Raw genomic sequence first — 27,458 nt, 5'->3', positions numbered from 1 at the left:
ATATTTTTGTTGGTAGATAGCATTGTAGTAACAGAAATGTTTAAACCTAAGAGGTGAGAATTGACAAGGACTGCCAAAAGAGTATTGTGGGAGTTTGGGGTAACATTTCATTGATAACATTGCTTAAATTGGTTCCAATCCTATGTGTATTGTTATTTGGAATTATGAATGTGTGCACTATCTGTCCTTTCGGAAGCCTGATATGTGTCTCTTGATTAAATCATGGAGGCTATCAATGCTTTCTTAGAGGAAGGTGAAAGCCACTTGTCTTAAAGGGATAGTATGTCCATTCCTGAAACTGTGAACCATGTTAGGAAGCCTCAGTCAGTATCCAGTCTTCCCTTTCTGAGGATGGTTATGGAAAAGGTGATAGCTCTTCTTTGGAGGAAGAAGATTATCTGGAACCTTTTAAGCCAACGCTCCCCCTGGAAACAGATCACGTCTCCTCTACTCCATGTTAAGGCCCCATCTAATACATGGCCAACAACATGGCCTGGGTTATGGCAAACATAAATTCCCAAATCAGCATTTACGCCAAGATTGGAAGTTAAAATTACCTAGAATTAAGAATCTGAGTGAATTCATAATCACAACCGGCTCAAGGTTGATTCAGCCTCTAGCCTTCCGAGAGGTCGGGAAGCCGGATTCACTTAACAACCATGTTACTAACTTAAACAACTGTAGTGATTCACTTGGCAGCTGTGGCAAGAAAGGTCATACCATGGGTCAAAACTCACTTAATGACTGTCATGCTTAACAACAGAAACTTTGGGCTCAGGGTCATAAGTTGAGGACTACCCGTAGGCTATTTAATGTATCCCAGATCCTTTTATAAAGCCTGGAAGCTGGAAGAACAAATAAGTATAAAGTATGATTGCCTGGCTAAACATATTTTGAATAAAATTACTTTTACTTGTTTATAGTCTTGAAGTCAAGTGGACAAAATCTCTTGAAATGATGATACACAGTATTATTTGGGAGGTTTTGGTACCTTTTGATCTTGAGGAACAGACCTTGAGAAACAGACCTTGTTCCTCAAGCACTGCACAGAACAGGCCTTGTGAACAGCGTTTTCTAGGACTTTGGATTTGTCACTTGTGGCCTAGATTCCTACTTTTTTTTTTGCTTGATAAACAGCTAGGGAGTGGATATATACACATAAAATTTTTAACATTACATTTTGAACATTTACATTTTAAACATAATTATAGTATGGTGTTGTATTTTTCCCCCTTATATATATGCTATAAGCGTACTAGAATCTGATTGTGCAGATGGGTATGTAAAATAAATAATTGTACAGAACTATTGTTTTTTCTTTTTCTAACTGTAATGCATGTAGGATGCATGCATTACATAATGCATTAATCTTTTTGAAATATATATATATACAGGTAATCCCTGAGTTATGTCAGTTCACTTAGTTCCCATTCAAAATTACGTGATAAGCGTCCCAATGTTTACGAACAAGTCCCAAAATTACAAATGTTGTAGCACCACAGCAGTTGTTTGCCCTTACGAATGACTGCAGAGGCTCTGCAACATTCACCCCATCCCCCACCCCCGCTCCCCACAACTGCTTCCCCCTCCTATCCTGCTATGTTGGACTCATTTACCTTGCAAGGATCTGACTCCTCTCTGCTGCTGATTCTTTGCCTTTGAGGGAGAGGAGAGTCGGCTTGGAAATGCTTTTTGCGCCGAGAGTGAAAGTTCTGGGCACTGTGATCTCTTGGGACTTCAGGCAGCAAGATCACGGCACCTAGAAGCTTCTAGTCATGGCGCCCAAAATGTTTGCAAGCTGGCTGGATGCTTTGAGGCAGTGATTTAGCTAACCCAAGGCCTCCCATGAGCTTGCAAACATTTTGCGCAGAGACTGGAAGCTTCTGGGTGCCATGATCTTGTGCAGCAGAGAGGCTGGAGAGGCGATAGCTGCAGAGGAGACAGCTCACTACATCTTCACAAGATAGGTGACTTTAAGCAGGTTGTCTGTTCCATCATTAGGTCCTCCATGGCCTTCCCCACCCTGAAATACCTCATGTGCGCTTAATGAGCCATGCATTTGATTCACATTCAATTAGCAAATGCGTGGGCGAAAGCAGGGAGTAATTGTGTTCAAGGTATGCGATTCACTCCTATGAATCCTCGAGTTACGAATGAAATGGGCAGGCTTCATTACATTCGTAACTTGAGGACTACCTGTACAAGAAATGGTTAAACCTCTCCTCTCTGCATGTTATTGTCACATACTAATTACTTACTAATTATTATAGGATTGCAAACAATACATATGTGTAGTCAATTGTTTAAATGTAATGTTTAGTATGTTTAAAAATTAATTGTACCTTCACTTTTTTCCATTTTAAACAACTGCCTGTATTTTGTCAGGTTAATTTCGGTGTATCTTTTCTCCTTTGTAATTCTCTTAGTATATGGCAAGAAGCCCTGCTGTTAAACATTTGGAATCTATTTTAGAGCTATACAAGGTAATTTTTAAATGCTGAATGTTAACTTGGTGCTTAACCACAGTAGTATGTTATAGCTCAGGGATCCCCAACCTGTGGGCTGCGGCCCGGTAGCGGGACAGGCTGGCCAGTGCAAGCGCATGTGCGTGTACACCCCCTGACTTGTGCTAGTGCCATGGGGTGCAAAAACCAGACACCACTCCTTGGGACGTGAAAACGGGCCACCGCTGCCACACCTCAGGGTGTGAAAACAAGCCTTCGCCGTGCCTCGGGGTGTGAAAATGGGCCGCCACTGCGCTTCAAGGTGCAAAAGAGCCACTGCTGCACTGCGGGGTATGGAAATGGGGCACTGCCATGCAGGGGACAAAAACAGGCCGCTGCAGCTTCCGGTTCGCGCACACGGCGCTTCTGGACGTGCAGGGACAGTCTGTCTCCTGCCGTCCGCTTCTTTCTTGTTTGGAGGACCCTGAAAAGGGTCAAAAATCACCCTGGAAGGGCGATTACCGAGAGGAGGACTTCCCTGCGATCGCAGAAGGGTGGCAGCTCTCCGCTGGAATCTGGGATCATCTCCTTTGGCCCGAAGAAGAAGAGACTGGCCATAAAAATGGCCGACCACTAAGCTGCTCCCTGCCGAAAGCCAAAAATACTACCTAGCACTACGAAGCAATCTGGAGGACCTGGGCGAGCTTTTACCTTTCCTGTTCCCTTAATCATCTTCCTGTGGGACTTTCCTGAAAATCTCCTTCCCTATTTTTGAGAAAATGGCGAATACCTACTTTGGGAACAAAGCTTAAAGCCTCAAAGTTACAAAAGAAATCCAATTAATGCAGCAAAGAATTTAAGCAATTTCAGTTGTACTTACTAAAAAGCTTCTATTTGTTGCTGGGGTCTCACTACCCTATTCTTTCTTTAAATTGTGAATTAAAAATTTGGACCAATTCTACAAAAGTTCTATATTAATTTGGGAAAAAAAAAGAAAAAACAACCCTCTTACATTGCATGTTATATGTTATTGATGACATCTTGTGGTGAAACCTGGTACAGCAAGTAAATTTCCTTTTTCTCTTGTGAAAGCTCTCTGAATAACAGAGCTGTCCTTGAAGATAAGTGTGGGAACACGTGGCATTGAATACAACTCTTCAGGAGGTGGAAATTTTTTGACTATTATTAAAACAGCCTCCATGGAAGATTTAAATGTAAACAACAAAATGGATGAATACATCCCGCCACTTTATTATAAACTGATACTGGACACGATCTTGGCAATGACAGAGGAAATTAAAGCTAAGCTGCAAGAAAAATCTGACAATTTAAAGCCACCAAATCAAACTCTGACCTTAAATGAGGAAAAGATAACCCAAAACCAAATAGAAGAAGTGGAAACTAACACTAAAACAGGAGATTTCAAAGAACAACAAAAGCAACCTACAGAAAACCTTAAAGTCCAAACTTTAATAGCAACTACAAAACATACAAGCCAAAAAGTAACAGCACCTGAAGAAAGCAACACCAAGAGTGAAGACACTAAAGGCCTTCAAATACACTATATTGAGAATTCAATTAATCAAATGACAAATACAATACCAGCTACTACTTTCTACCTAACCCAGATAGAATTGCAAGAACAAAAAGATTTGACTGATTTAATGACAATTATATTATATCAACCACCAAACTACCAAAGCAAAACTACAATGGTTACAAAGGGGACATGTTCCTTACAAAACTGACATTTGCATACGCTCCCTGGATTCAAATAAGGGGTATAGAAAGAAAGGAAGATATATTTGAGAATTTAAAGATACCAAGAGCGAAGCATGATTGGCATAAAAGGAAGGCAAGAGTTAGATTTAAAAGACTGAACTTGTTTTATCTTTTGGGATTCCAAAAGATAGACTATAAAAATATCTTTCTATGGATTAAGGGGAATCTCTAAAAATATATCACTGATTTTACATTTAGCTCTTAGATTTGTAAAGGAAATATAATTCCAAACTATATTATAGAATTTTGAATGACATATTAAAATATAATATTTTAATAATTGATGTATGGTTAAGATGCCTTATAGAAGATTCAGTGGCTATTTTTGACCTATAGTATAGAATTTAGAATTTTATATATAAAAGATAGCATTTTAATAATTGTTGAACGGTTAAGGCCAAAATACATTTCTAATAACTGGTGATTTGCTAAGATGAAAATTAGACTTTAATGGTAAAATATAAGAATGTTTTGTAATGAACAATATAAGTTTTGTAGACAAAAGAATTATTCTTTATTGAAATAGGGAATTGTGGGTCACCCAAAATTAAGCGTGTATGTATGTATGTGTGTGTGTATATATATATATATATATATATATATATATATATATATATATATATATATATATATTTATTTATTTATTTATTGATGGGATTTATATCCCGCCCTATCTCCTGAAGGACTCAGGGCGGCTCACAATAAAACATATAATAAGTGCATAAATCAAGATAAATGAAATTGAGAACATCAGTGCAATAAAAAATTAGAGAATTTAAAAATGAATTAAAAATACTAAATATAAATTAATTAAGATGCCTGTCAGTCTAGGTCAGCTTGGTGGAACAGGTGTGTTTTGAGGCCGCGGCGAAAGGATTGGAGGTTTTGGGCTATCCGAAGCTCAGGGGGGAGCTGATTCCATAGGGTTGGTGCTCCCACAGAGAAGGCCCTCCCCCTGGGGGTCGCCAGCCGACATTGCCTAGCTGACGGTACCCTGAGGAGGCCTTCTCTGTGTGAGCGTACTGGACGATGGGAATTTGTTCCCGGCAGCAGATGGTCCTGCAAGTATCCCGGACCTAAGCCATGTAGGGCTTTAAAGGTAAGTACCAGCACCTTAAATCTCACCCGGAGGGCAACTGGTAGCCAATGCAGCTCCCGCAGGAGGGGTGTAATATGGGAGTATCGGGAAGCTCCCATCACAACCCGCGCAGCTGCATTCTGCACCAGCTGAAGCCTCCGGGTGGTCTTTAAGGGCAGCCCCATGTAGAGAGCATTACAGTAATCAATACGGGAGGTAACGAGTGCGTGGGTGACTGTACGTAGGGCATCTCGGTCCAAAAAGGGGCGTAATTGGTATATAAGACGAATCTGGGCAAATGCCCCCCTAGCCACGGTTCCCATGTGATCTTCAAAACTGAGTCGTGAATCTAGGAGGACGCCCAGATTGCGTGCTTTATCAATGGGAGGTAACATCTCTCCTCCTATAGTCAGAGATGGAACCTCTTGGACTAAACGAGATGACGGTATGTACAGCCACTCAGTCTTGGCCGGGTTGAGTCGAAGCCTGTTTTCTCCCATCCAAATCTGTACCGCTTCCAGACAACGGGACATCACATCGAGGGCATCACTGGGTTGGTTCGGGGTGGAGATGAATAGCTGGGTATCATCAGCATATTGATGATATTTCATCCCGAAGCTACGGATGATCTCTCCCAGCGGCTTCATATAGATGTTGAACAGGAGGGGCGAGAGCACCGAACCCTGAGGCACTCCACAATTAAGAGGCCTAGGGCTTGACCTCTGCCCTCCTGCCAACACCGTCTGCGAACGGTCCGAGAGGTAGGAGGAGAACCAACGCAGAACGGTGCCTCCCACTCCCAGCCCCTCAAGACGACGCAGTAAGATACCATGGTCGATGGTATCAAAAGCCGCTGATAGATCTAATAGGACCAGGACAGAAGAATAACCTCTATCTCGGGCCCGCCAGAGATCATTCACCAGCGCGACCAATGCCGTCTCCGTGCTGTGCCCCGGTCTGAAACCCGATTGGTACGGATCTAGATATTCAGCTTCCTCCAGGTTCAAAGGGAGCTGTCGTGCCACCACGCTCTCAACGACCTTCGCAAGGAAGCGAAGGTTGGAGACAGGACGGAAGTTGTTTAAAACAGCTGGGTCCAGTGCCGGTTTCTTGAGGAGGGGCCTTACCACCGCCTCTTTCAAGGCAGCAGGGAAGTACCCTTCACTCAGTGAGGCATTGATAACTGCTAGGAGCCAGCCTCGTGTAACCTCCCGAGAAGCATAGACTAGCCAGGAGGGACACGGGTCCAACAAACATGTGGCGGCACTTAGTTTATATATATATGTTTTCGTAGATTCTCGCGGGTGTCTGTATGTGTAGATCTAGAGTCTCGGGTTTCTTCCCGCGTTCCTTTCATCTTCAGAAAGTTGTGGCGACGTTTCGACGAAATCCCATCAGTCATCATCAGGCCGGAGTGTTCCTCCTGCTGCTTCCAGGAGCAATGCGTGGTCTGGCTGTTCCTTTCCTTCCAACTGCCGGTGGGGCTGTGTTCTGATTGGGTGGAGGCGTGGCTGCTTTCTGATTGGGTGGGGGTGTCCTCCGACTGGGTGGAGGCGTGGTTGTCTTCTGATTGAGTGGAGGCGTGGCTGTCTTCTGATTGGGTGGATGCGTGGTTGTCTTCTGATTGGTTGGAGGCGTGGCTGTCTTCTGATTGGGAGGGGTGTGTTCTGAATGGGTGGGGTTTTTTGTTGTGTTGTAATATCCTGAGTGTTGTGATTTGGTGTCCTGAGGAGTGGGCTGTGTAGTGGCCTCCAGAGCTTTGGTTTGGCTCCGAGTTCGAGGACCTGCTATGTATCTCTGGTATGGGTCAGTCAGGTTCGTGTGAGCGTTCTTCTGCTTGGGTGATGGCACTTTTGCTTGACTTGTTCTGTCTTCTGTGTGGGAGAGTTTTTGTTCTGGGTGTGGATGAGTCTTGCTGGGGCTGGTGGCATTTGGGGTTGTTTGTTGGTTTTTTAAATCCTTGTTTGCTGAAATTCGTTTCTCTATCAATGCTGGTTTCCAAATGGCATGTAAGCGGGATTTCGTCGAAACGTCGCCACAACTTTCTGAAGATGAAAGGAACGCGGGAAGAAACCCGAGACTCTAGATCTACATATATATATATATATATATATATATATATATATATATATATATATATATATATATATATATATATATATATATATATATATATATACACACACACACACACACACACACACACATATATATATACATATATACATATATATGTAAATTTTTTTTAGATTGCTAACAAAGAATTAAAGGGAGACTGATATGCATTTCAAACTTATTTGTTTTCATCAGTCAGCCATACCCTTCTGAGATTCGAACCTGGGCTGATTGCGCATTAGGCAGTTGTTTTTACCTCTTGGCCACAAGCTCTATCTCACTTTGTTAGCTGAGAAGCAAGGGAGATATGTGTTAAATGCTTGTTTAGATTACCTTGCTAGGCCCCAAACATGGGACAAATCTTTATTTCCTGTTTCAGCCTAACCGAAGGCCATCGACAGGTAGTAGTCACAACAGTGACAGCTCATATTTGTGTAAATTTTTTAGATTGCTAACAAAGAATTAAAGGGAGACTGATATGCATTTCAAACTTATTTGTTTTCATCAGTCAGCCATACCCTTCTGAGTTTTGAACCTGGGCTGATTTATATATATTTATATATTATAGGCTATGCTAAAATATCTTATTGCAATTAGATAACATTTAAAAACAGGATATTGATATGTATTAGTGAAAATATATTTTGAATTCTGTTGATTGACTTGGTTATAACCAGAAATATACTAACTTGCTTATTTTGATTATGTAATCACTAAGGGAATTAGAGAGGATATCTGTTGATGTAACCTGAACTATTTACAAATGGTTATTTCTTATTTTAATTACCCAACCACCATATTGTTTCACAAATACATGTATATGTAAATATTAAAATCAATAAAACTTGTATATAAAAGGTAAAGGTTCCCCCGCACATGCGTGCTAGTCGTTTCCAACTCTAGGGGCTGGTGCTCATCTCCGTTTCAAAGCCGAAGAGCCAGCGCTTGTCCAAGGACGTCTCCGTGGTCATGTGGCCGGCATGACTAGACGCCAAAGGCGCACAGAACGCTGTTACCTTCCCACCGTAGTGGTCCCTATTTTTCTTCTTGCATTTTTTATTAAAAAGTTTTAAAGTACATTTTTGAACATAAACCCCATCCCCCTACCCCTAACCTCTACCCTAACCCACCCAATACCCCTACTTCCCCCAACCCCCTCCCTGACTTCCCAAAGCAGAATACAGGGTATTATTTTCACAATCTTAATCTAAAATATACTAACTAACTATAATTACACTTTAAATCCAGTTGCGCTTTAACTCTCCTTAAACATCATAACATATCTCCATTACAAATATCCTTCACATATTCCAAATTTTACCATTTCTATCTAATTCAAAACTTTCAAAATCTATTCTTCTATAATAAACAAATCAGCCTTCTTCCAATATAACAGTACCAAAAATTCTACTATAGTTATTAGTTATAAATATCTTTTTCTTAAAGATCTTACATATTCCACTAAATTACTTTAACTTTTAAAATTGTAATCTTTTACAATTCAAACATACATAATAATACATTGCATCATCACAGCCACATCTTCAACATTTGGACAAACAGTTTAAATACATACATACTAATTTTTAAGATCTACTGTAAATACCATCCCCAAATATCCACCATTAGATCTTGATTATCCTACAATCTTGTAACAAGTTCCATTTCTAAATCTTATTTCTTAGCAAAGTCCTCCATTAATCTCTACTACTACTACTACTACTACTGCTGCTACTACTACTACTACTATTATTATTATTATTATTATTATTATTATTATTATTATTATTATTATTATTATTCCTTAAATCTAAATGCAGCCCGTGTCATTCTTTGAATCTTAAGATCTTTAAATAAAGCCAAGGATTGCACAGCCTCCGAAACTATTTCTTGTAACTGTCGCTCTCCTTCTTCCTTTCCTTTTTTTTCTTCTGAGGATGATGGTAAGCCTGCTTTCAATTCATTAGAATAAAAATCACATGCCTTCTCTACTGTATTAAGACAATATCTTTCTCCAGAATAATTCACCACAATCCCCAATGATATCTCCCACCTAAACCGAAGCTGTTGTTTCTTTAATTCATCTGTCAGAAAGAAAAAATCTTTCCTTTTTCTCAAAATTCTTGGAAGAATCTCTTTCAGAATCAAAACCTGCTGATTAGCCACTTTACGTCTTTTATTATAAGAGATTTGAATGATCTCATTTCTAATCTTTCTCTTTGTAAAATACACAACCATATCCCTTGGCAGTTTCCTTTATTTAGCAATTCAAGAATTAACACGAAATACTTTATTTATCTTCCCAAAAAAATCCTCAAGTTGAAACCCCAAAATAGGTGCCAGGGCATCCACCAACGTCTCTTCCAGATTCTCCTGCGGATTTTCTTTCAAACCTCTGATCCTCAGGGCGAATTCCATATCTCTATATTGCATCATCATCATTTCATCTTCAAGTTTTTCCATTTTATTCTCCACTTCACCCATTTTAGCCTCCAGCATCAGATTATTTTGTTTCACTTCTTCCACACATTCATCCAGATTCTCAATACAGTCTGAAAACAATTGAAGTGCCATCAAAGTATCCTCCCTTATTTTCTTGCTCTCCTTTCCAATAAATTCTGCCACCTTCTCAAATATTTTTTCAGACTGAATTTTTAAGGCATCGTTTAGAGCATATTGTAAATCTTTTAAAGTCAATACAGATGCAGCAGCTTCGGGAAGTAACTTCAAAGACTGCGTTCCAGATTGCTGAACAAACAATGTCTCCGCACTTTTAAAAACAGGTCTACGTGGTTTGGGAGCCATCTTTGCAACTAATGACTTTCAATACACACTTTCACTTTCTAGTCCATTTATTACTTTGTAGTTAAACTGTGAAATAACCAAATTTTAAAAATAACTTTAGCACCTCCAAATTATAAGTAGCTTTTTTAAGGTTTAAAAGTCCATTTTACATATTCCAACTCAGTTCAAACAGTCACTTTACTTTAAAGAAAAACACTTTCGCTTCTTGTTAAAAAGAAAAAAAAATCAGTCAGGCGCCATCTTCCCCTTCTTTCAAAACGATCGTTGGAGCAGGAAGAGAGTTTGAGTTTCAGAGTTAAAGCTTTGTACTTGACTTTTATCTTGCTCCTGCATCAGCTCTGCTGCTACCGTCACTCAAGATGTCAATCAGATCATGCAGGAGTGGATTCAGCGTCTTGTTCTGCTAAAGCAGAAGAGTCCTTCATCCGGAGCATTCCCAGTCTTCGGGGGGGGGGGTCTCACCCTTTATGCCCCAGAACAAATGTTCTGGGGCTCTAGGAGAACTCTACCCCTACCTGGAAGCTCCCCCTCCCCTCTTTGCCTGAGGAGAAGGGTTTTCGAGAGGCGGAACAGCTGATCGTCGGCTATTCCGCCGCTTCAACAGGATCGAAGGGCCGGCGGTCGAATCCAACCGTCCTCGCCGCTGAAGCACCACCCGGAAGTCTACTTGCATTTTTATGTGCTTTCGAACTGCTAGGTTGGCAGAAGCTGGGACAAGTAACAGGCGCTCACTCTGTTACGTGGCACTCGGGATTCGACCCGCCAAACTGCCGACCTTCTGATCGACAAGCTCAGCATCCTAACCCACTGAGCCACCGCGTCCCTCAAAACTTGTGTGTGTGTGTGTGTGTGTGTGTGTGTGTATACATATACATATATTATTGTATATTGTATATTATTGTTGTTAGCCGCCCTGAGTCCTTCGGGAGATAGGGCGGGATATAAGCCCCATTAATAAATAAATAAATTAATTAAATTAAATAAATATACATATACATACATATATATGTACATATACATGTACACACACACACACACACACACACACACACACACACACAAACAGGCCGCCGTCACATTGCAAGGCATAAAAACTGCTACCAGTGTGCAGCAGGGCATGGAAACGGGGCACCGCCTGCTGTGGGGTGCAAAAACAGGCCAATGCTGCACCACGGGATGCAAAAATGGGTGCTGCCATGCCACAGTGCACTAAAATGGCCCGCCGCTGCACTGCAGGACACTAAAATGGCCCCCACGCAATGCAGGGCATAGAAACAAGGCTCTGCGCCATGCAAGAATGGGGCAAGGATAGTAAGTATCATGCAGGCGCTAGCCCCACCCTTTTCTGGCACATGCATGCTCGTGGCCCGGTGCGCATGCGTACACATGCATATAAAATGCTTCCCCCTCCCTTTTCCTCTTCTCCGCCAACCAACAAAGATTGGTGACCTCTGTTATAGCTGACATATGGCAGAGTTGGTGTTTGGTTTCTACAGACTATAACATACATAGTGTTGTGTACTGTATATACTGTATGGTAGTTTTCCCCAAAGGTCAAAGAAGGACTGAGAACTCTCCAGAAGATTTAATCATAATTTAAGAGGCAAGAGAATTTAATCTGCTATGAAACTGGTCAGGACTTTTCTAAGAGTTATTTTATGTCTGCAGCAAGATTTTTAGAAAATGAGTTTGAGTCATGCAATTTTTTTACACCCACAGGCTTATTGTATAACCAGTCTTTTTATCAGGTTACATCAGTATTAGCTTACAGAGTTTGACCAAGTTCAGCCCTAGGTGCTGCTTAGATGATCTGTCTCTTTTTGTCCCACAGTATAACTCTCATCACAGTGTGATTTGTGATGTTTGAAGCTAATCAGCGGCCATCTAAGTGTACCCTCTTCTCTAAGGAAGATACTGGCATTTACTGCTGATCGATAGGCTTAATTATAGGTGTGATAGCTATTTTAGTAACCTTGTTTCTTCATCATGAGTTAAAATAACTAACTAAATAAACAAATTAAATAAATAATTTGCTTTACTAAACCATAGAAGCCTAACAGTAGTGGAACTAATGAGACATGGTACCATTCAAATGGAATGTTTGAAGCATGTGCCCCAGTAGTCCTTCTCTTTTTACTGATACTACTGTGAAACAGTGAAAAGCCACATAAGCTGCAAAAAAATGCAAATTCCTGTTCCAAGACTCTACTCTAAAACTCATTAATAGTGAAGGGTCCTCAAGGGAAATTACAGGCTTGAAATCATACAATGCCAGTAGAGAAAAACAATACACAATAAACACCGTGGCCTGATTGACTTAGACTAGAGCAGCTGCTGCTCTTCAAAATCATCTGTAGCCATCACAAACCTCTGTTGCCTGGGCCCTAAATTTTATTTCAGGAAGTATTCAGGAAGATTTTGCCATCCATCTGTTTCCAGTCGATTCCCAGCCCAAATTAATATTACAACACGGTACATTATTAATAAAAAACACCGTTGACATCTCAGGGTTTGTATTTGAACTACTCTACCATTTCTAAGTGGAACAGAAGCTCTGCCCTAGATCTAGATCCCCAAGAACAGATTCAGTCCTAGAAGTTTTAAGACAGGTGTACACCAGATTATGTTCCCTTTACTACAACATGGAAACTGGTTGTTGCACTAGTTTTTAAGGATGCATATTTTCACACTGTAAGCCATCTTAGTTCAAAATGTTCCTGAGATATATACTGGGACTATAAGCTTTTCATTTCAAAACTGCTGTTATCTGCAACTCTCAAGGGCTTTACCTTGATAGTTGGCTGCATTCTTGAAATTCAAAGGCATTCAGATTTTTCTTCATTTGAAATATAGAATATCCTAAAAACTTCTGGACTTTAAAAGCAATTACCCACCTCCCCTCAAGTCACACCTAACTTACAAGATTGAACTCCATCATGGATAAAAGTTTTTTCTTCTCTAAAGTTTGTTCATTCTGGCAATAGAAACTAGATGGATGAGACAACAGAAAAAAGAGGACAGCGGACATATAAACAGCATTGTTCTTGATAATCTCTTTCACCTGACTCTGAATAGGACCTCAACAGTAATGGTTTTGGTACTTTTCCATCACAATTAACAAGAACAAGAATTCCAGATAGAAATCGAGATATTAGGCAGATTTAAGGGTGACTATAAGTCTGTAACAAGAAATCTGTATGTCACTGAACATTCAATCCAGAATAATATTTCATCCGTGTCCCAAATTGTGGACTCATATGAACAAAGAATTCATCCATGAAAACCACAGAACACAGAAATTACTCCTGGTTATCTATTAATTTAAGAGATGCACTTAGTCATGGCATCATGAAAACTTGATTTTGAATGTTACGGTGTCCTAATATAGTTCTGTTTACCACTTTCATTACTTCTAGTCCAAAGGTTTTGCATCACAAGTCATTCTGATTTATTGAGGCATGCATTTCTCTACCAATGGATATTATGTTCTCTGTGACTCTACCCTACCCCCTTCACAGTGGGATCTGCTCAGATTATGCACGAGGCCGTTCTTTTCAGAATTGTACAGTCTCCTGTCACAGAAACATGGAGAGCTCCTGTATCCAGATTCTAGTAGGATTGCTAATTCAGCTTTTTTGACAGAAAATTTCAAAGATTTCAGAAGCAGCTAGGCATCTTTCAAGCAAAAAATTCTGTGGATTGCAATGTGCCTTTTTACTTATTCATCTATCCTCCTAGGCAAAGTATAACATTAAAACTGTATTTCAGTTTCTTTTCTCATTGAAAGAAAATGGACTGTATCCATCCTCCATCAAAATGCACAAATGGCAATTTTACTGCAGATGTACATATAAAGATAAATTCAATCTTGTGTATTCCCTAATTTTAAATATCTAAAAAGACTAGCAGACATATATCCTCAAGTAAAAAATTCCAATGTCTGTTGTCTTTTTTAGCCTATTCACAAAGCTTTTTGACACATTTTAGCTTCCATACCTGGTGTTGGACCATCTGCTCCTAGTTGAAAACAACAGTTTGACACAGAGTAGCAATTATAGCATTAGAAGAGTGGGTAAACTATTGAATGTGCTGCCTGAATTGATTGACCTTCATTGCTTCTTCCTTCTTCTACCAGCAAAATCAGCTTTTCAAATTACTTACATTTTTCTTCATTTGCACAGTTGGAATGATCACTACATGCACTAGCACTGGCATTTAATATTATAGCAAATAATTTCATTCACCCCACCAGCTGTTTATCTGCTATGTTGGCCAAGAAAAGTACACTGGTTTTGAATTTAAGATTTGCTAATTAGATTAAAGTCACCCTCAGAATGGGATTCTAGTTAAGCTATATTTCCAAGTTGTCTGTGGGAATATTTTACTAGGCAACCGCTACATAACCGACAATGCTCTAGAGGATGTTTCTTTCTTATATCTGCCAGGCAGGCTCTTGATCAAGCCAACAAACACTAAGTATTATTATCTGTTGCATCTTAACCAAATCTTAACCATTATATAACTAAGGAAGTCTGACAGTGATGATGAACCGTTCAAACCTGCCTGTTAACATCAAATGCTGGCAAAGCACACGTTGTTTAGGATTTAATACCGGATGAAACCACTGACTTGCCCAAGAGAGGAGCAGGGGTTACTGTCTGCCCACCTAGTTCTGTCTTAGGGGCATTCCATATGGCAGCAGGGCAGAACCTGTAGGCAAGGAAATGATATAGTTGAAGTATATAGAAACTCTGACTCACATTGACCTGAAGGGCCTTGTGAAGGTTCTTTATTTTCCAAGGACTGGACATGCCACAGTGCAGCAGAGAACCATACAAAACACTTTAGTGTAGCACACAACTTTCTTGTTGCCGAGTTAACACCACCTTCCTGAGCCTTGCAAATTGATGTAGTTATATAAATAAGTCTTTGATGGTTAGTCTTTATAACCAATAAAAATTTTACAGTTTGTAAAGCAAGCAACCTTTGCCTCTCTCCAAAGGTTCTTGCACTAGTTGGGATTTGAGTACTGCTGCATCATGATTGCTCTTCTTCTGGTTGCTACCAAGCCAGGTTCTTAGCCAAGCTCTAGGCAGGAATCACACCATGATGGACTGCTTACTGTAGCTTGTGGTCCTGGCAGTTGACCAACGGCTCGCTTGCTTGCTTGCAATAGCCATACATTCCAGATGTTGCTTCCCATGCCCTCTTCTGTTTGTTGTCTTCTTTCTCTTCTATATACCCGCACTTTTGTAGACTAAAAGCCAGGATAGATGAGGCTGCCTGTGGAGGTCAGCACCTTTCTAAAACACAGAAGGCAGACACCTGCAACACCAGGTTGAATACTTGTGAATAAATTGTGAGACCGGGGAATGAGTGAATGAGCCCATTTCCTGGGGCTATAAACGTTTATTGCCCTTTGAGAGGAGGGATGAGCTGAGCCTATCCTTGGAGAAGTGGGGATAGGAAGCATTTTTGCCTGGCTGCAGCTGCTTTTCCCAATTACAGACAGCAACCGCAGCTTTCTTCCGTCACATCCCAGTTGACAGTTGAAACTGCCAACTTACCAGTTTTCGCTGAGGTGTTTGGATGGCCAGGATAGTATAGGAATACCATTACTCCTGAAAACCATGATTTAGCTGTGGTAATTTCTAATGTGCCACTGCATTATCCCAGTTCCATACCAAAGTTGCACAATCAGGAGTGGCTGAAGATTGCATACCTGTGGTGCTACGTATGGACTTGTCTCAACTGATATCTGGTTCATGCAGCAGGAAACTTTACATTTGGTGTTCTATTTGGCTGGTGCTTATGATCTTAAGAGTGCAGGAACTTTCTGCGACTTCATTGTCACAAGCAAATCACCAGTCAGATTTTGGCTGGCTACGTATGATACTTCCATTGGGATGGTAGATTGATTAAAAGGATCTAACCTAGTGCCTTATGGCAGTGTTTTTCAACCACTGTTCCGCGGCACACTAGTGTGCCGCGAGATGTTGCCTGGTGTGCCGTGGGAAAAATTGAAAAGTAATTATAAAATACTTTCTTTGTGTTTATTTGATTCCTATTCAAGAGAATTACTTTATATATAGTCAATATAGGCACAGAGTTAAATTTTTTAACATTTTCTAATGGTGGAGTGCCTCGTGATTTTTTCCATGAAACAAGTGTGCCTTTGCCCAAAAAAGGTTGAAAAACACTGCCTTATGGAACTGGATAGTCTTCTCAATTTACTGAGAAATTGTCCCATCTTATCCATGTAAAATTTGGAGATCATTGAAATGGTTTATACTATTACACCTGAGTGTCCCATTCCAACTAATAGAGTTCAGTACTCTTTACTTAGTTTACCAGAGGATGGGCAGTGGATTAAATACATTCATGAGAATCATTTGGAATATAGAAGGGGGGCCTTTCTGAGATGGATGCAACGAAGGAATATCATTCTTTTCTGCCATTGTATCTTCCTAGAATACGTCACTGATGCTGTTTACGCTTTCTCCATCAATATTGGGATGAGAGAGAGCCCTTAAAGAAATTACTGAGAGCATTTTTCATCATTCTTTGCCAAGTAACCTTGATCTGATTCACTTTACTGTTATCTTTGATATTGGGACGCACCATTTGAAAATTGCCTGTCAAATTCTTGTGGATTTTTTTTAGTTTACTGACCATGCAAATAAATGAGCTGCTACTTGTTTACTTGACCTTTGACATGCCTGGGGTAAAATCAGCTGGCCCTGGTCTGGTCCTGTGAACATTTCCTTCTTGAGTACGTATTTCTAACTACCTTCAGAAAACAGTTATGAAATAGAAGTCCACCACATGACTCAAAACCCAGTCTTATAGCCAGTTGTAATTGTTCCATTGTTAGGCAGGGCAATTAAGAAGAGGATCAGGTCTAGGTATATGTGTATGAAAAAAACGGATTTTCTGAACTTTTATAGCTTGGGTTTTCACCCAGGTTTGATTACTTTGGTAAACTTATCTATCTAAAAACTAGGATGAAAGGAATATGACTCTACAAGGACTCCTGTCTTTCATAGCAGCTTTGGACATTTGTGTCTTGAGGGCACTGTTTTGCAGTGGTTCCAATTTTTCCAGTTTTTTTCATGCATAGAAAGTTCAACTGAAGACTATTCTTTAAGATAGCATTCTTTAGGATTCTGTCTCGTCTCTTGCTTTTTAACGTGTGTGAAAAAAACTGCTGAGGGATCATTAACACAAGGTTTATTGCTTCTTTATCTTAAAACTAAGGAATGAATTGATATTCTTCATTGTTGTCTTGCCTTGATTATGAACAGGACAATTTAATTTTAAGCTAAAATTAAAACAAGAGCAGGTATTGCTAAAGAAAAAGTTGGAATCTGGACTGAGATGAAACTTGCTTTGGATGAGAGTCTACTCTCAGAAGGAGTAAGTTTGCAGTTTGGGAGCACTGTCAATGGACTTGAAAGTGGCAGCTGTAGTGACTATAGTATTTGCAGGATTTCAGTGACCATTCCTGAACCAGCTGAACTTAGTAACAGTTATCCATGCCTTGCTTACAACCTGTCTTGGCTTCTGCAGTGAGCTCTATGGGGCTATCCTTGCAAAATATTTGGAAATTGCAGCTGGTACACAGTAGTGATAAGGCTGCTGATCAATAGAAGTATAGGGTCTGTACTGAAAGCTTCTATCTGGATTCCAGTTGTGATATTCATGGTGTTGGCAGTAAACAAATCTCTGATCAGGATTGCATGCTCGGCTACCTAGATCAGGGGTGTCAAACTGCCGGCCCGCGGGCCGGAGCGTCACGGAGAAACCGCGCCCATCCCATTTTCGGCAATGGGAAAATGTTCCGATACGTCGCGTGATGTCACGTGACATCGCGAGTTTGACATGCCTGACCTAGATTAATAGAAGAGATCTTTCTGAAGATTTTCTTTCAGATAGAAGCTTGTCTATCCGGTGTGTAGCAAAGGGAATTTTCTTACATTGCTCTGAAATTGTGGAATACAAAATGTCAAGTCACACATATTTGATTTTCATCCTGCTAGTAAAATACTTATTTTTGTTTTGCTTAATATTTTATTTTTAACTGAATTTTTGTTGTAATCAAATATTTTAAGAAGCAGGTTGTAAATCCAGTAATAATTATATTTAAGTTTTCTATTCTCCCACATGTATAATACAAAGGCCATGATGATGTACGTGTAACTATTGTATCTGGAGGGTCAGTAGGTGCGAAGATGGGTCACTTGCTGTTTGCCAATCAGTAGTGCAGTGCAGCAGTGATGAAGGAGGATGTTAAAAAAAATAATCTGCTAGGCAAGCCACTGGCTACTTATGTTTTTCCTCAAAATTTATACAGGCAGTTCTTGAGTTATGACCAGTCATAGGTTATGACAGATACCTCCAAAAGGTACTTATGACCTGGTTTCAAAGTTACAGTCACTATAGTGCCTGCACCATTAGACTGACCCATTGTCATAATGACCCATTGTCATTATTTCAAAGATATTTCCTTACCAGATTCCTCAATGCCTTCAGTAGCAGCAGAGCTACCAATACTGCCTTCGCTGGAAAAGTTCTTAAAAATTTAGAGAGATATTCAGAGATGTGTCTACCTTGAAAACAGCCCATGTTGAACTGTACAACAGTCAAACATGAGCAGTTGACCACAGAAAATGGTTTATGGCATATTATGTCATAAGCTGTTTTATGATAAATTTTATATAATAAAACATTTTATAAAATTTACAAAATTTCAATTCCATGGGAGTCATGGATCCCATATTTTATACACATTCTGTAAATTAGCACTTTGAGACAGCTTGGTTCAAAAACTGTTGCCTTATGATGCACAATTTCACCCAGTTAAGAGTTATAGACATGAGAGTTTTAATTGTATATAGATTGGCTTGTATATCCCATTTTCCAAATACTGTCCTATATCTGCTTTTATTTCTAATTCTGTCCCATGGAGTTTCATGCTTTTTTCTCTTGTTTCCTGTTAATGCAATAGTGCCAGCTGCAAATGACTAGAAGTCATGAAATTTACAAAAGGAACTGTCAGCTTATTGTCTGTTTAAATCAGTGATGTAAACTGTAATTGATTTTTCTACTGCACATTTTTCTGCATAAAAATACTAAGAGAAATAGTTTTCTCTGATTAAAAATTCTGTGGTTCAATTCATTGCAGTATTTTTTAAAATGTATTCTTAAAACATTACATTCTAATACTACAGTAAATACTATTTAACAAGTATATTTCTGATTTGAACATACATTTTTACTTATAACTTATGCATAAATTGAGAGACTTGGAATGCCAATGTCTTTATGGGCCTTTATTTTTTAGTGTTGGGTGTCTCACAACTTCCAAGTCCTTGCCAATACAGGATAAGAATGAATCAAGGAGATGTAAGGGACCAGTTAGTTTTTCATATTCAGGGCAAAAATCCAAATCACTGTTCCTTGACAGATAACTGCCTAGTTTTTGCATGAACAAGCCCAGTGTACTTAACTTTTTCTGTGGATAATTAGTTCTACTATCACACTGCTCTTATTATTTTTTTCTAACATTAAGTTAGATTAAATTCATTGTTTTTTATCCAGCTCTTAGGAACACAGAGAACAATTTGGACCTTATATTAACTTTCTTTAGGCATTTGAAGATATGAAACTATCATATCTTCCTCTGTTTTATCTTTTCAAGGTTAAGAGTTTTTCAGTACCTTCAGCCTCTCTGCATAGAGATACTTCCCCTCACTCCCCCACAAAAGGCAGGAGGGGATACAGAACATGAACACAAACATAGCAGAGTTCATCAAACTAGTTCAAAACAATATTGTATTGTTTGCATTTACAGGGCTTTAGCAGATTAATAAACACTAATGCATCAAATACTGTAGTATACCTTAACCCTTTGCATTAAAGATGAAAATCTCTTTGAGTTGAGTTTGAGATCCATATAGTTTTCGAGACAACAATGCAGAAATGGTTTATCATTGCTTTCTGCTATGTTATTTGAACTTCCCAGTCTAGGCTTCAGCCCTGAAATTTCCTGGCATTCTCACATTCAAGTATTAACCGGGTCTTACTCTGTGTGGCTTTTTTTAAAAGACAGCTGACATCTGGTAGGTTGTGTAAAATGATGAACAGTACCACTCATGTGGACTTTCCTTGTGGAAAGTAATTTTTAAAAGCAGAAGTTATTAGGCAAGTTTGCAGTTTCAAGTAGTTTTCTTTCTGGCCATATACTTAATTGCTGCTTCCTTTTCAGCACTCCATTTCCACATCTTCTCATCCAGGCTAAACCAGTTGCTAGAAGTGACTGTTCTATGTTGGTGTGCTATGAACTGGAATATTAAAAATGATTCAAAGTATAGATGTACAAACAGTAGACCATTTACTCAGCTCGTGGAAGAAGATTGCACAAACATGATTATAAACAACATCATAATACAGTTGCCAGAATGATTCACTGGAACATCTCTAAAAATGTTAATGTAGCAGTAATGAAAAATGGTGAAAATATAGTTGAAAAAGTTGCCAAAATAAGCATCAAAAGGAAGAAATGACATTGCTTTTATAGTTAGGAAGGGCAGAGCAGAAAGAGTATTTGGCTATAATGCAGAGCCCAGAAGCTTTGGATTAATAAATTAATTAATAATTTTGGTTATTGAGATTGTTAGAAAGCTGTCTAAAGAATAGTCTGCAAGTCTCTTCAATATGGAAGCATATTATGATTTTTTTCTGGAAGATTATTAAACAAAAAACAAAAACAGCTCAATTTCTTCTTACCAAACTTCATGAAAAGGCTTCAGTCACAGAGATGGATGGCCTTGTGTTACATTTACAAAATGTAACATTTTTTAAAAAGCCTAAAGGTATCATTAAAGTTTTTAGTGTCATAAAATCAGAACACTATATGTATTCAGCCATTTTCAAATGTAAGATATTAATTTAATGGAAGGCACAGGTGAAATAAGTATATTTCCTTATCACAGTTCATCAGGTAATACTGTCTTAAAATAATTCTATATTACCAGATGGGTTACACAGCAATGATGAACGTGAGCTGAATATGCAAAAGCAAGGACATCAGCCTGGCAACCAAATACAAGTTAGTCCTCTCTATTGTGTAGCTATGTATGGTTGTGAAAGCAAGACAGGAAGAAAATTGAGCTGTGATGCTGGAGAAGACTCCTGTGTATTCCTTGGACAACAAAGGTGACCAGCAAGCAAGTATTAGAGTGCATAACACCAGACATGTCACTAGAAGGAAAAATCACAAAACTGCGTCTTGCTTATTTTGGCCAAGTCATGCAGGGGAATTCACTGGAGAAAGCAATTATACTGGGAAGAGTTACTGATAAAAGGAAACCAGGCTGTCAAAGGGAAAAGCAAACAAACATCAAAGCTGACACCAGCCAGAGCAAAGAAAAACTCAAGCAATGCAAGATGGGAAGATGTGGAGAAGCCTGGCCCTTAGAATCAGCAAGAGTCAGACACGACTTGAATGAATAACATCACTATCAGATGATTGCTATGGATAAGAGCTTTGGTGGAGCAGTGGGCTAATGCCTCCTTAAGTAACACCAGCAGCCTGCAATTAGTGCAGGTTCGCATCCCACCAGGCTCAAGGTTGACTCAGCCTTCCATCCTTCCGAGGTAGGTAAAATGAGGACCCAGATTGTTGGGGGCAATTAAGCTGACTTTGTAATAATGCCGCTGGGGTGTGTGTGTGAAAGCCCTAATAAGCAGGCATATACATAGAATGAAGGCTACTGCTAAGCTTGTAAGCCGCCCTGAGTCTTTGGAGAAGGGCGGGATATAAATGGAATTAAAATAAAAAATAAAATAAATAACTAGGAAGAGATCCTTCCTGCTGGTATTAGGCAGAACAGCCTTATCTTACATAACATAGCTCCTCTATGTGACAGATACAAATTCAGAATTAGATAGTAACACCTGATAAATTAGTAAAATATTTTATTTGTGACTCTTGTAGAAACTACAGATCTGGCATACAGCACTGACAAGGGTGCTATTGAGGTAGCCTGCATGAATTCATATTTTAAAAAATGAAATTTCTGTTAACTCCGTTATGGTTCTTAGTCATGCTTTCCCATGTACACCTAACAAGAGTGTTATTTTATACTTATCAGAAAAAACTCTAATGTTGGGAAAACAGTGTTCACTTGAGGACTGCTTTCAAATCTGCTTCCAATGCAATTTTTTGTGTGATCCCTCATTTTGTTTCAGTGAATCCAAAACTAATCTGAACCATAAACTGCCCACTTATGTTTTCTCTCTGTTTTCTAGCTAGGCTGCAGTTGCTTAAGTTGCCTAAATGCTTTTCCTTGGGTTTAAGAACTTCCAACTCTAAGCCTGTTTTCAAGGCTCAGTGTTAACTTCCAGAAACAATGAACATAGTATAATTGTGCATCGGTCCTTGTTACTTCATGTGCTAATGAGTGCTGGAACGAATTGTCTTTAATCAACTATATTGTGTTTTCTTTGGGCTTTAATTAGCAAGTATGAGTGACTAAAAAGAAGCAGCTTGACTTGAATTTGGAATTAAATCAATTCCCAATGAAATTGAGAATATTTGAATTCTGCCAACTGGTCATTCTGGCTTACAAGAAGGTAAATTTTCATCAGTTTTGCCCTACTGCATGTGTCAAAATAGGGGCTATTCTAGTGGAAAAATTGTGGCCAAATTTGTTGCAAGTCCCTTTGTATAACATTTCTTACACATTCAGAAGTAATTAATAGCACTTAGATTAGCTGGATAACTTTCCTAAATGAGAGGCCGGAACTGAGTGATATTTTGTGAAGTTTCAAACAGCTGATCATTTGTAGATAACAGCTTGCAGATCTGAACTTGTTAGTGAATGTGTTAAGAAACATAGTTAAGATTTTTCTTCTAATTAGTACCATGTATCCTTGCTATGAATCCCCTTTTCTCTCCCAAGGAAGCTGTAACTTCACCAGAAATACGTATGTATTTCCTGTACTAGAAAAATAGAGTTCCTTGGAAAAACTTAAAATAGCATAGACCTAACGGATATCAATCCAACTACCTTCTATTCAGCAGTCTATCTCAAGACTGGTAAACAGCGCCAGATTTGAGAGAAAGGAAGTTTAAACTGGATTTTTTGTGGATGAAGCTTCTGGTTCTTCATAATTCCTGAGTCAAAGGTAATAAAAACAATTTTATTCAAAACTTTTGGAACTCTACACTATTTTGGGATAATTTTTTTCCCCCCTTCATGAACCTTGAAGCAATGTAGGACATTCCTCTCCCTAGTTAATTCTCAACAATTCAATAAGGAAAGTGAGGATGGAAAGCCATTCAAGTGCTTTGTCCATGGTGGTATTTGAAAATTGGTCCTCCAAAATTTCTTGTTCATTTGTTTTAAAAATGTTTATTTGGCCAATTCTCAGCAGTGTTCCAAGCTGCCATGTCAATGTGCACAATCTACTTTTGGTGATTTTCTAATGTTTAATTCAGAGAAAATAATTCCAGGAGACTAGTAGAAACCAGGGAAAGTGACAAAGGAGCCCTTTTCTTGGGACTTATCTGTGTTTGTTTTTTTTTTTTTAAATTATTAGGGGCTTTAGAGTGGGCATGCATTCATGTTCTTTTCAATGATTGCGAACCTCATTGATGAAAATAATGAGTTTCATATACTTTACATCACTTAACACCATCAATCAGTTAAAAATGTTGATGTAGCACTTTCCCCTCCCCTCCAGAGGGGTGGAGTTGCTGCTAGCCATCTGTAGGCTTTATTTCAACCTATTACATGGAACAGAGATTGACAAAATACTAGGAATGCTATGATTGAGATGATATGATATGAAAGAGAATCCCACCTTTGTCCTAATCATGTAACAAAGCAAAATGGAAGAAAATTTGCAAAAGCCAAGCACTGATCAAAATATTCTAGTTTTACAATTTATTTTTTGTTTTTTGTTTTATATACACCACTCCTTAAAGTAGTTTTGCACAGTTGTAGACATTTTTGTAAAAACTGCCACTTCCTAATTTGACCCTTGATTTTTTTTTTTAGTTACATAGAAATGAAGTTCTCTGCTTTTTTTTCTCCCCACAATATAATTTTTTGCATATGTAATCTATTTAGCATTTTTTTATGGGAATACAGATGTGATCAGAAATCTATCAGAAGTTGAATATTGCTGGCTAACATTCTTGTGTCAGAAGGGATTTCATTCCTGTACAATCTATATAGACTTCTCACATTTCTCCTTTATGTAAGGTTGACTTGGTAAGAATTATTAATGGATATGACAAGACCCAGAACTATTAATTCTCTTTAGACGCTTGAACAGACCTGTGAACAAATAGGGAAAAGTAATTACTGGAAATAAATGAAAGTAATGGGATCAATATTTCGAATCCATTATCAACATATTTTTTAGAAATCAGGTTCAATTTTTTTTTTAATAATAATAAATGCTTGATTTTTAGACTTACTCAGACAACTTGTATTTGCAAAATATACTTAGACCTTGAAAATAATCCAAGGTGTTCCAATTAAGCTTTCATTTGGTAGTGATATTAAATAATCCAAACCTCAGATTTCTAAAATTCTGCAATGGAAACATGATGGGTGTTGCAATGAAGGGACTTAACACTGATAAATCTTACCCTTGTTCATATTTTTAACATCTTAATTTATATAGCACAAATACTAGTAACAAAGCCCATTTCTGATGTTGTTTTTTTAAATTTATAGGTGCAGGAGAATCTGGGAAGAGCACAATTGTAAAACAGATGAAGTAAGCATTGTTTTTTTTTCTACTCTTCTATGCCGTGTTACAGATACTTTGCTAAGATTTTTTTTATTCTTAAACTGTATATGATAAAACCATATTAAAAACTCATCCGTATAATAGCTAATTGTAATTTTGCACATAATGAATAGGGATAACCACAGGAGAGCTTCTGTAAGATTTGTCTAGTTAAGGAAATTATTTCATGACCATTTCACTTATAGAAGAGCTCTTCTAACATATAAACTGGATTACCCTAAACAAGGCACCAGTTGTCTCCCTGTGTAGGTGATATTCATGGAAAAATAACTATATTTTACTTCTCTTTTCATAAGGTAATCTTAAGAAAGTCTTTTCCCTATGTTTGATCAGGGACACTCTTCATTTTCCTTTAGTTGTGCTTTAGAGCAGGGCTTTTCAACCTTTTCACCCATTGTACCACTTTTAGCATATGGCAACATCCGAGTACCACCAGTCACCTAGCAAGGTGTAAAAAACTTGATGACCAAAAAAAGGAAACAAGTGATGTAGTACAGGTAGTCCTTGACTTACAACAGTTCACTTAGTGACTGTTTGAAGTTACAGTGCACTGAAAAAAGTGCCCCCTGAGCCCCAGCCGAGCAAGACACCTGCCTGCCCGCCCGGCGGCGCTCTTCCTCCTGTCTGAGGTTTTCATTGTTGTGAGCATTTCTGTTGAGGATTGGCAGCAGGGGTGGGGTGGAGGGGTGTTTGGTTTCTATTCCCTGCGTCTGCTGGGTGGTTGGTTCACATGACCCTGGGACACTGTGACTGTCATAAATATGAATCAGTTGCCAAGCATCTGAATGTAAATCACAAGACCTTCGAGATGCTGCAACATTCCAGCTGATTAGTGCTTCTTGGCTCAGAAGTGCCAGGATCAATGCTGAGCTCCAGCTGGAGCCTGGCGCTGATCCTGGCGCTGATCCTGGCGCTTCCACTGAGCCCTGACAGCCCTGCAGCTCCAGCCATCTCTCACTCAGGCTTGTGTGGTGCTGCCACCAGTTCAGCTCATGCCTCTCCCCCGCTACCACTTTTCTAGGATGGTCGCGTACCACCTGCCAGGTGCCAAGGTACCACAGGTGATACCCGTACCACTGGTTGGAAAGCCCTGCTTTAGAGATCTCCTATGCTGTATCATTACTGGAATTCCACTGAAAACCAGGTGGTCTTCTCAGAACCTTACATATAGATTGCCCACGTTGGCATGATCCTATTCAAGGCCATTGCCACCTTTTTATTTCAAATGGTGACTAAAGCCTCAATTGAACCATGTACCAGAGCTCCAGGAACAACTCTATTTTCCCTCTGAAGCCAGTAGTGTTCATTGGGTACTTCTGCCTTGCTGCTTTGGAGGGGCAGTCTCCAAAAGGCATTCTTCCTATGAGATGAAAATATGGGTATGTGTAGTTTAATGAAGAGAAGGGTGAGGGGTGACATGATAGCAGTGTTCCAATATCTCAGGGGCTGCCACAAAGAAGAGGGAGTCAAGCTGTTCTCCAAAGCACCTGAAAGCAGGACAAGAAGCAACGGATGGAAACTAGTCAAGGAGAGAAGCAACCTAGAACTGAGGAGAAACTTCCTGACAGTTAGAACAATTAACCAGTGGAACAACCTGCCTCCAGAAGTGGTGAATGCTCCAACACTGGAAGTTTTTAAGAAGAGACTGGACAGCCATTTGTCCGAAATGGTATAGGGTTTCCTGCCTGAGCAGGGGGTTGGACTAGATGACCTCCAAGGACCCTTCCAACTACTACTACTTCTTCTTCTTCTTCTTCTTCTTCTTCTTCTTCTTCTTCTTCTTATTATTATTATTATTATTATTATTATTATTATTATTATTATTATTATTATTATTATTATTACTATTACTACTACTACTACTACTACTACTACTACTACTACTACTTCTATTACTACTCTCCCCATGGAAGCTATAGAGTAAGCAGATGCCCTTTGAGAAGGTGGTCCCAAAAGTAGCCAACCATGTTTCCCTGAAAATAAGACCGGGTTTTACTCATTTTTTTACCTCCAAAAGAGGCACCAGGTCTTATTTTCGGGGGACGTGTTTTATACTCACCTCAGCCAGTCCACGTCTTCTGCAGCTGAAGGAGCAGCTGCATTCTGCAGCTGCATTCTGGCCTGCATTTTGCAGTCAGGCCTTTCCAGAAGGCCTCTGCAGCTGAGTACCAAGCTATGGATTCAATCCATAGCTCAGTTATCAGCTGCATAGGTCTTGCAGAACTGAGCTATGGATTGAGTCCATAGCTTGGCTCTCGGCTGCAGTGGCCTTCCGGAAAGGTCAGACTGTGAAATGCAGGCCTGACTGCAGAAGATGCCACAGAAGAAGTGGGCCAGCAAGGAGACGTCTGGCTGCAAGGCAACTGGGTGCAGGGTGCTTGGGGCAGCTCCACCCACCCCTGCCC

At 39.3% G+C, this 27,458-nt stretch overlaps 1 protein-coding gene across 1 annotated transcript in view; it reads left to right on the top strand.

Moving 5' to 3' along the window:
- GNAI2 (G protein subunit alpha i2) overlaps window positions 1-27,458 on the top strand; it is a 136,120-nt gene that overhangs the window by 50,189 nt on the left and 58,473 nt on the right. The window contains exon 2 of the mRNA XM_081320722.1: window positions 24,978-25,020. Within this exon, the coding sequence (XP_081176848.1) occupies window positions 24,978-25,020 (43 nt within the window). The remainder of the gene's footprint in view (window positions 1-24,977; window positions 25,021-27,458) is intronic.

This window comes from Vipera berus (genome assembly GCF_964194415.1).
Source record: "Vipera berus genome assembly, chromosome: 2".
In the NCBI taxonomy this organism is placed as follows: Eukaryota; Metazoa; Chordata; class Lepidosauria; order Squamata; family Viperidae; genus Vipera; species Vipera berus.
The sequence above is the reverse complement of the archived record's forward strand: the minus strand, read 5'-3'. Positions and strand labels throughout refer to the sequence as shown.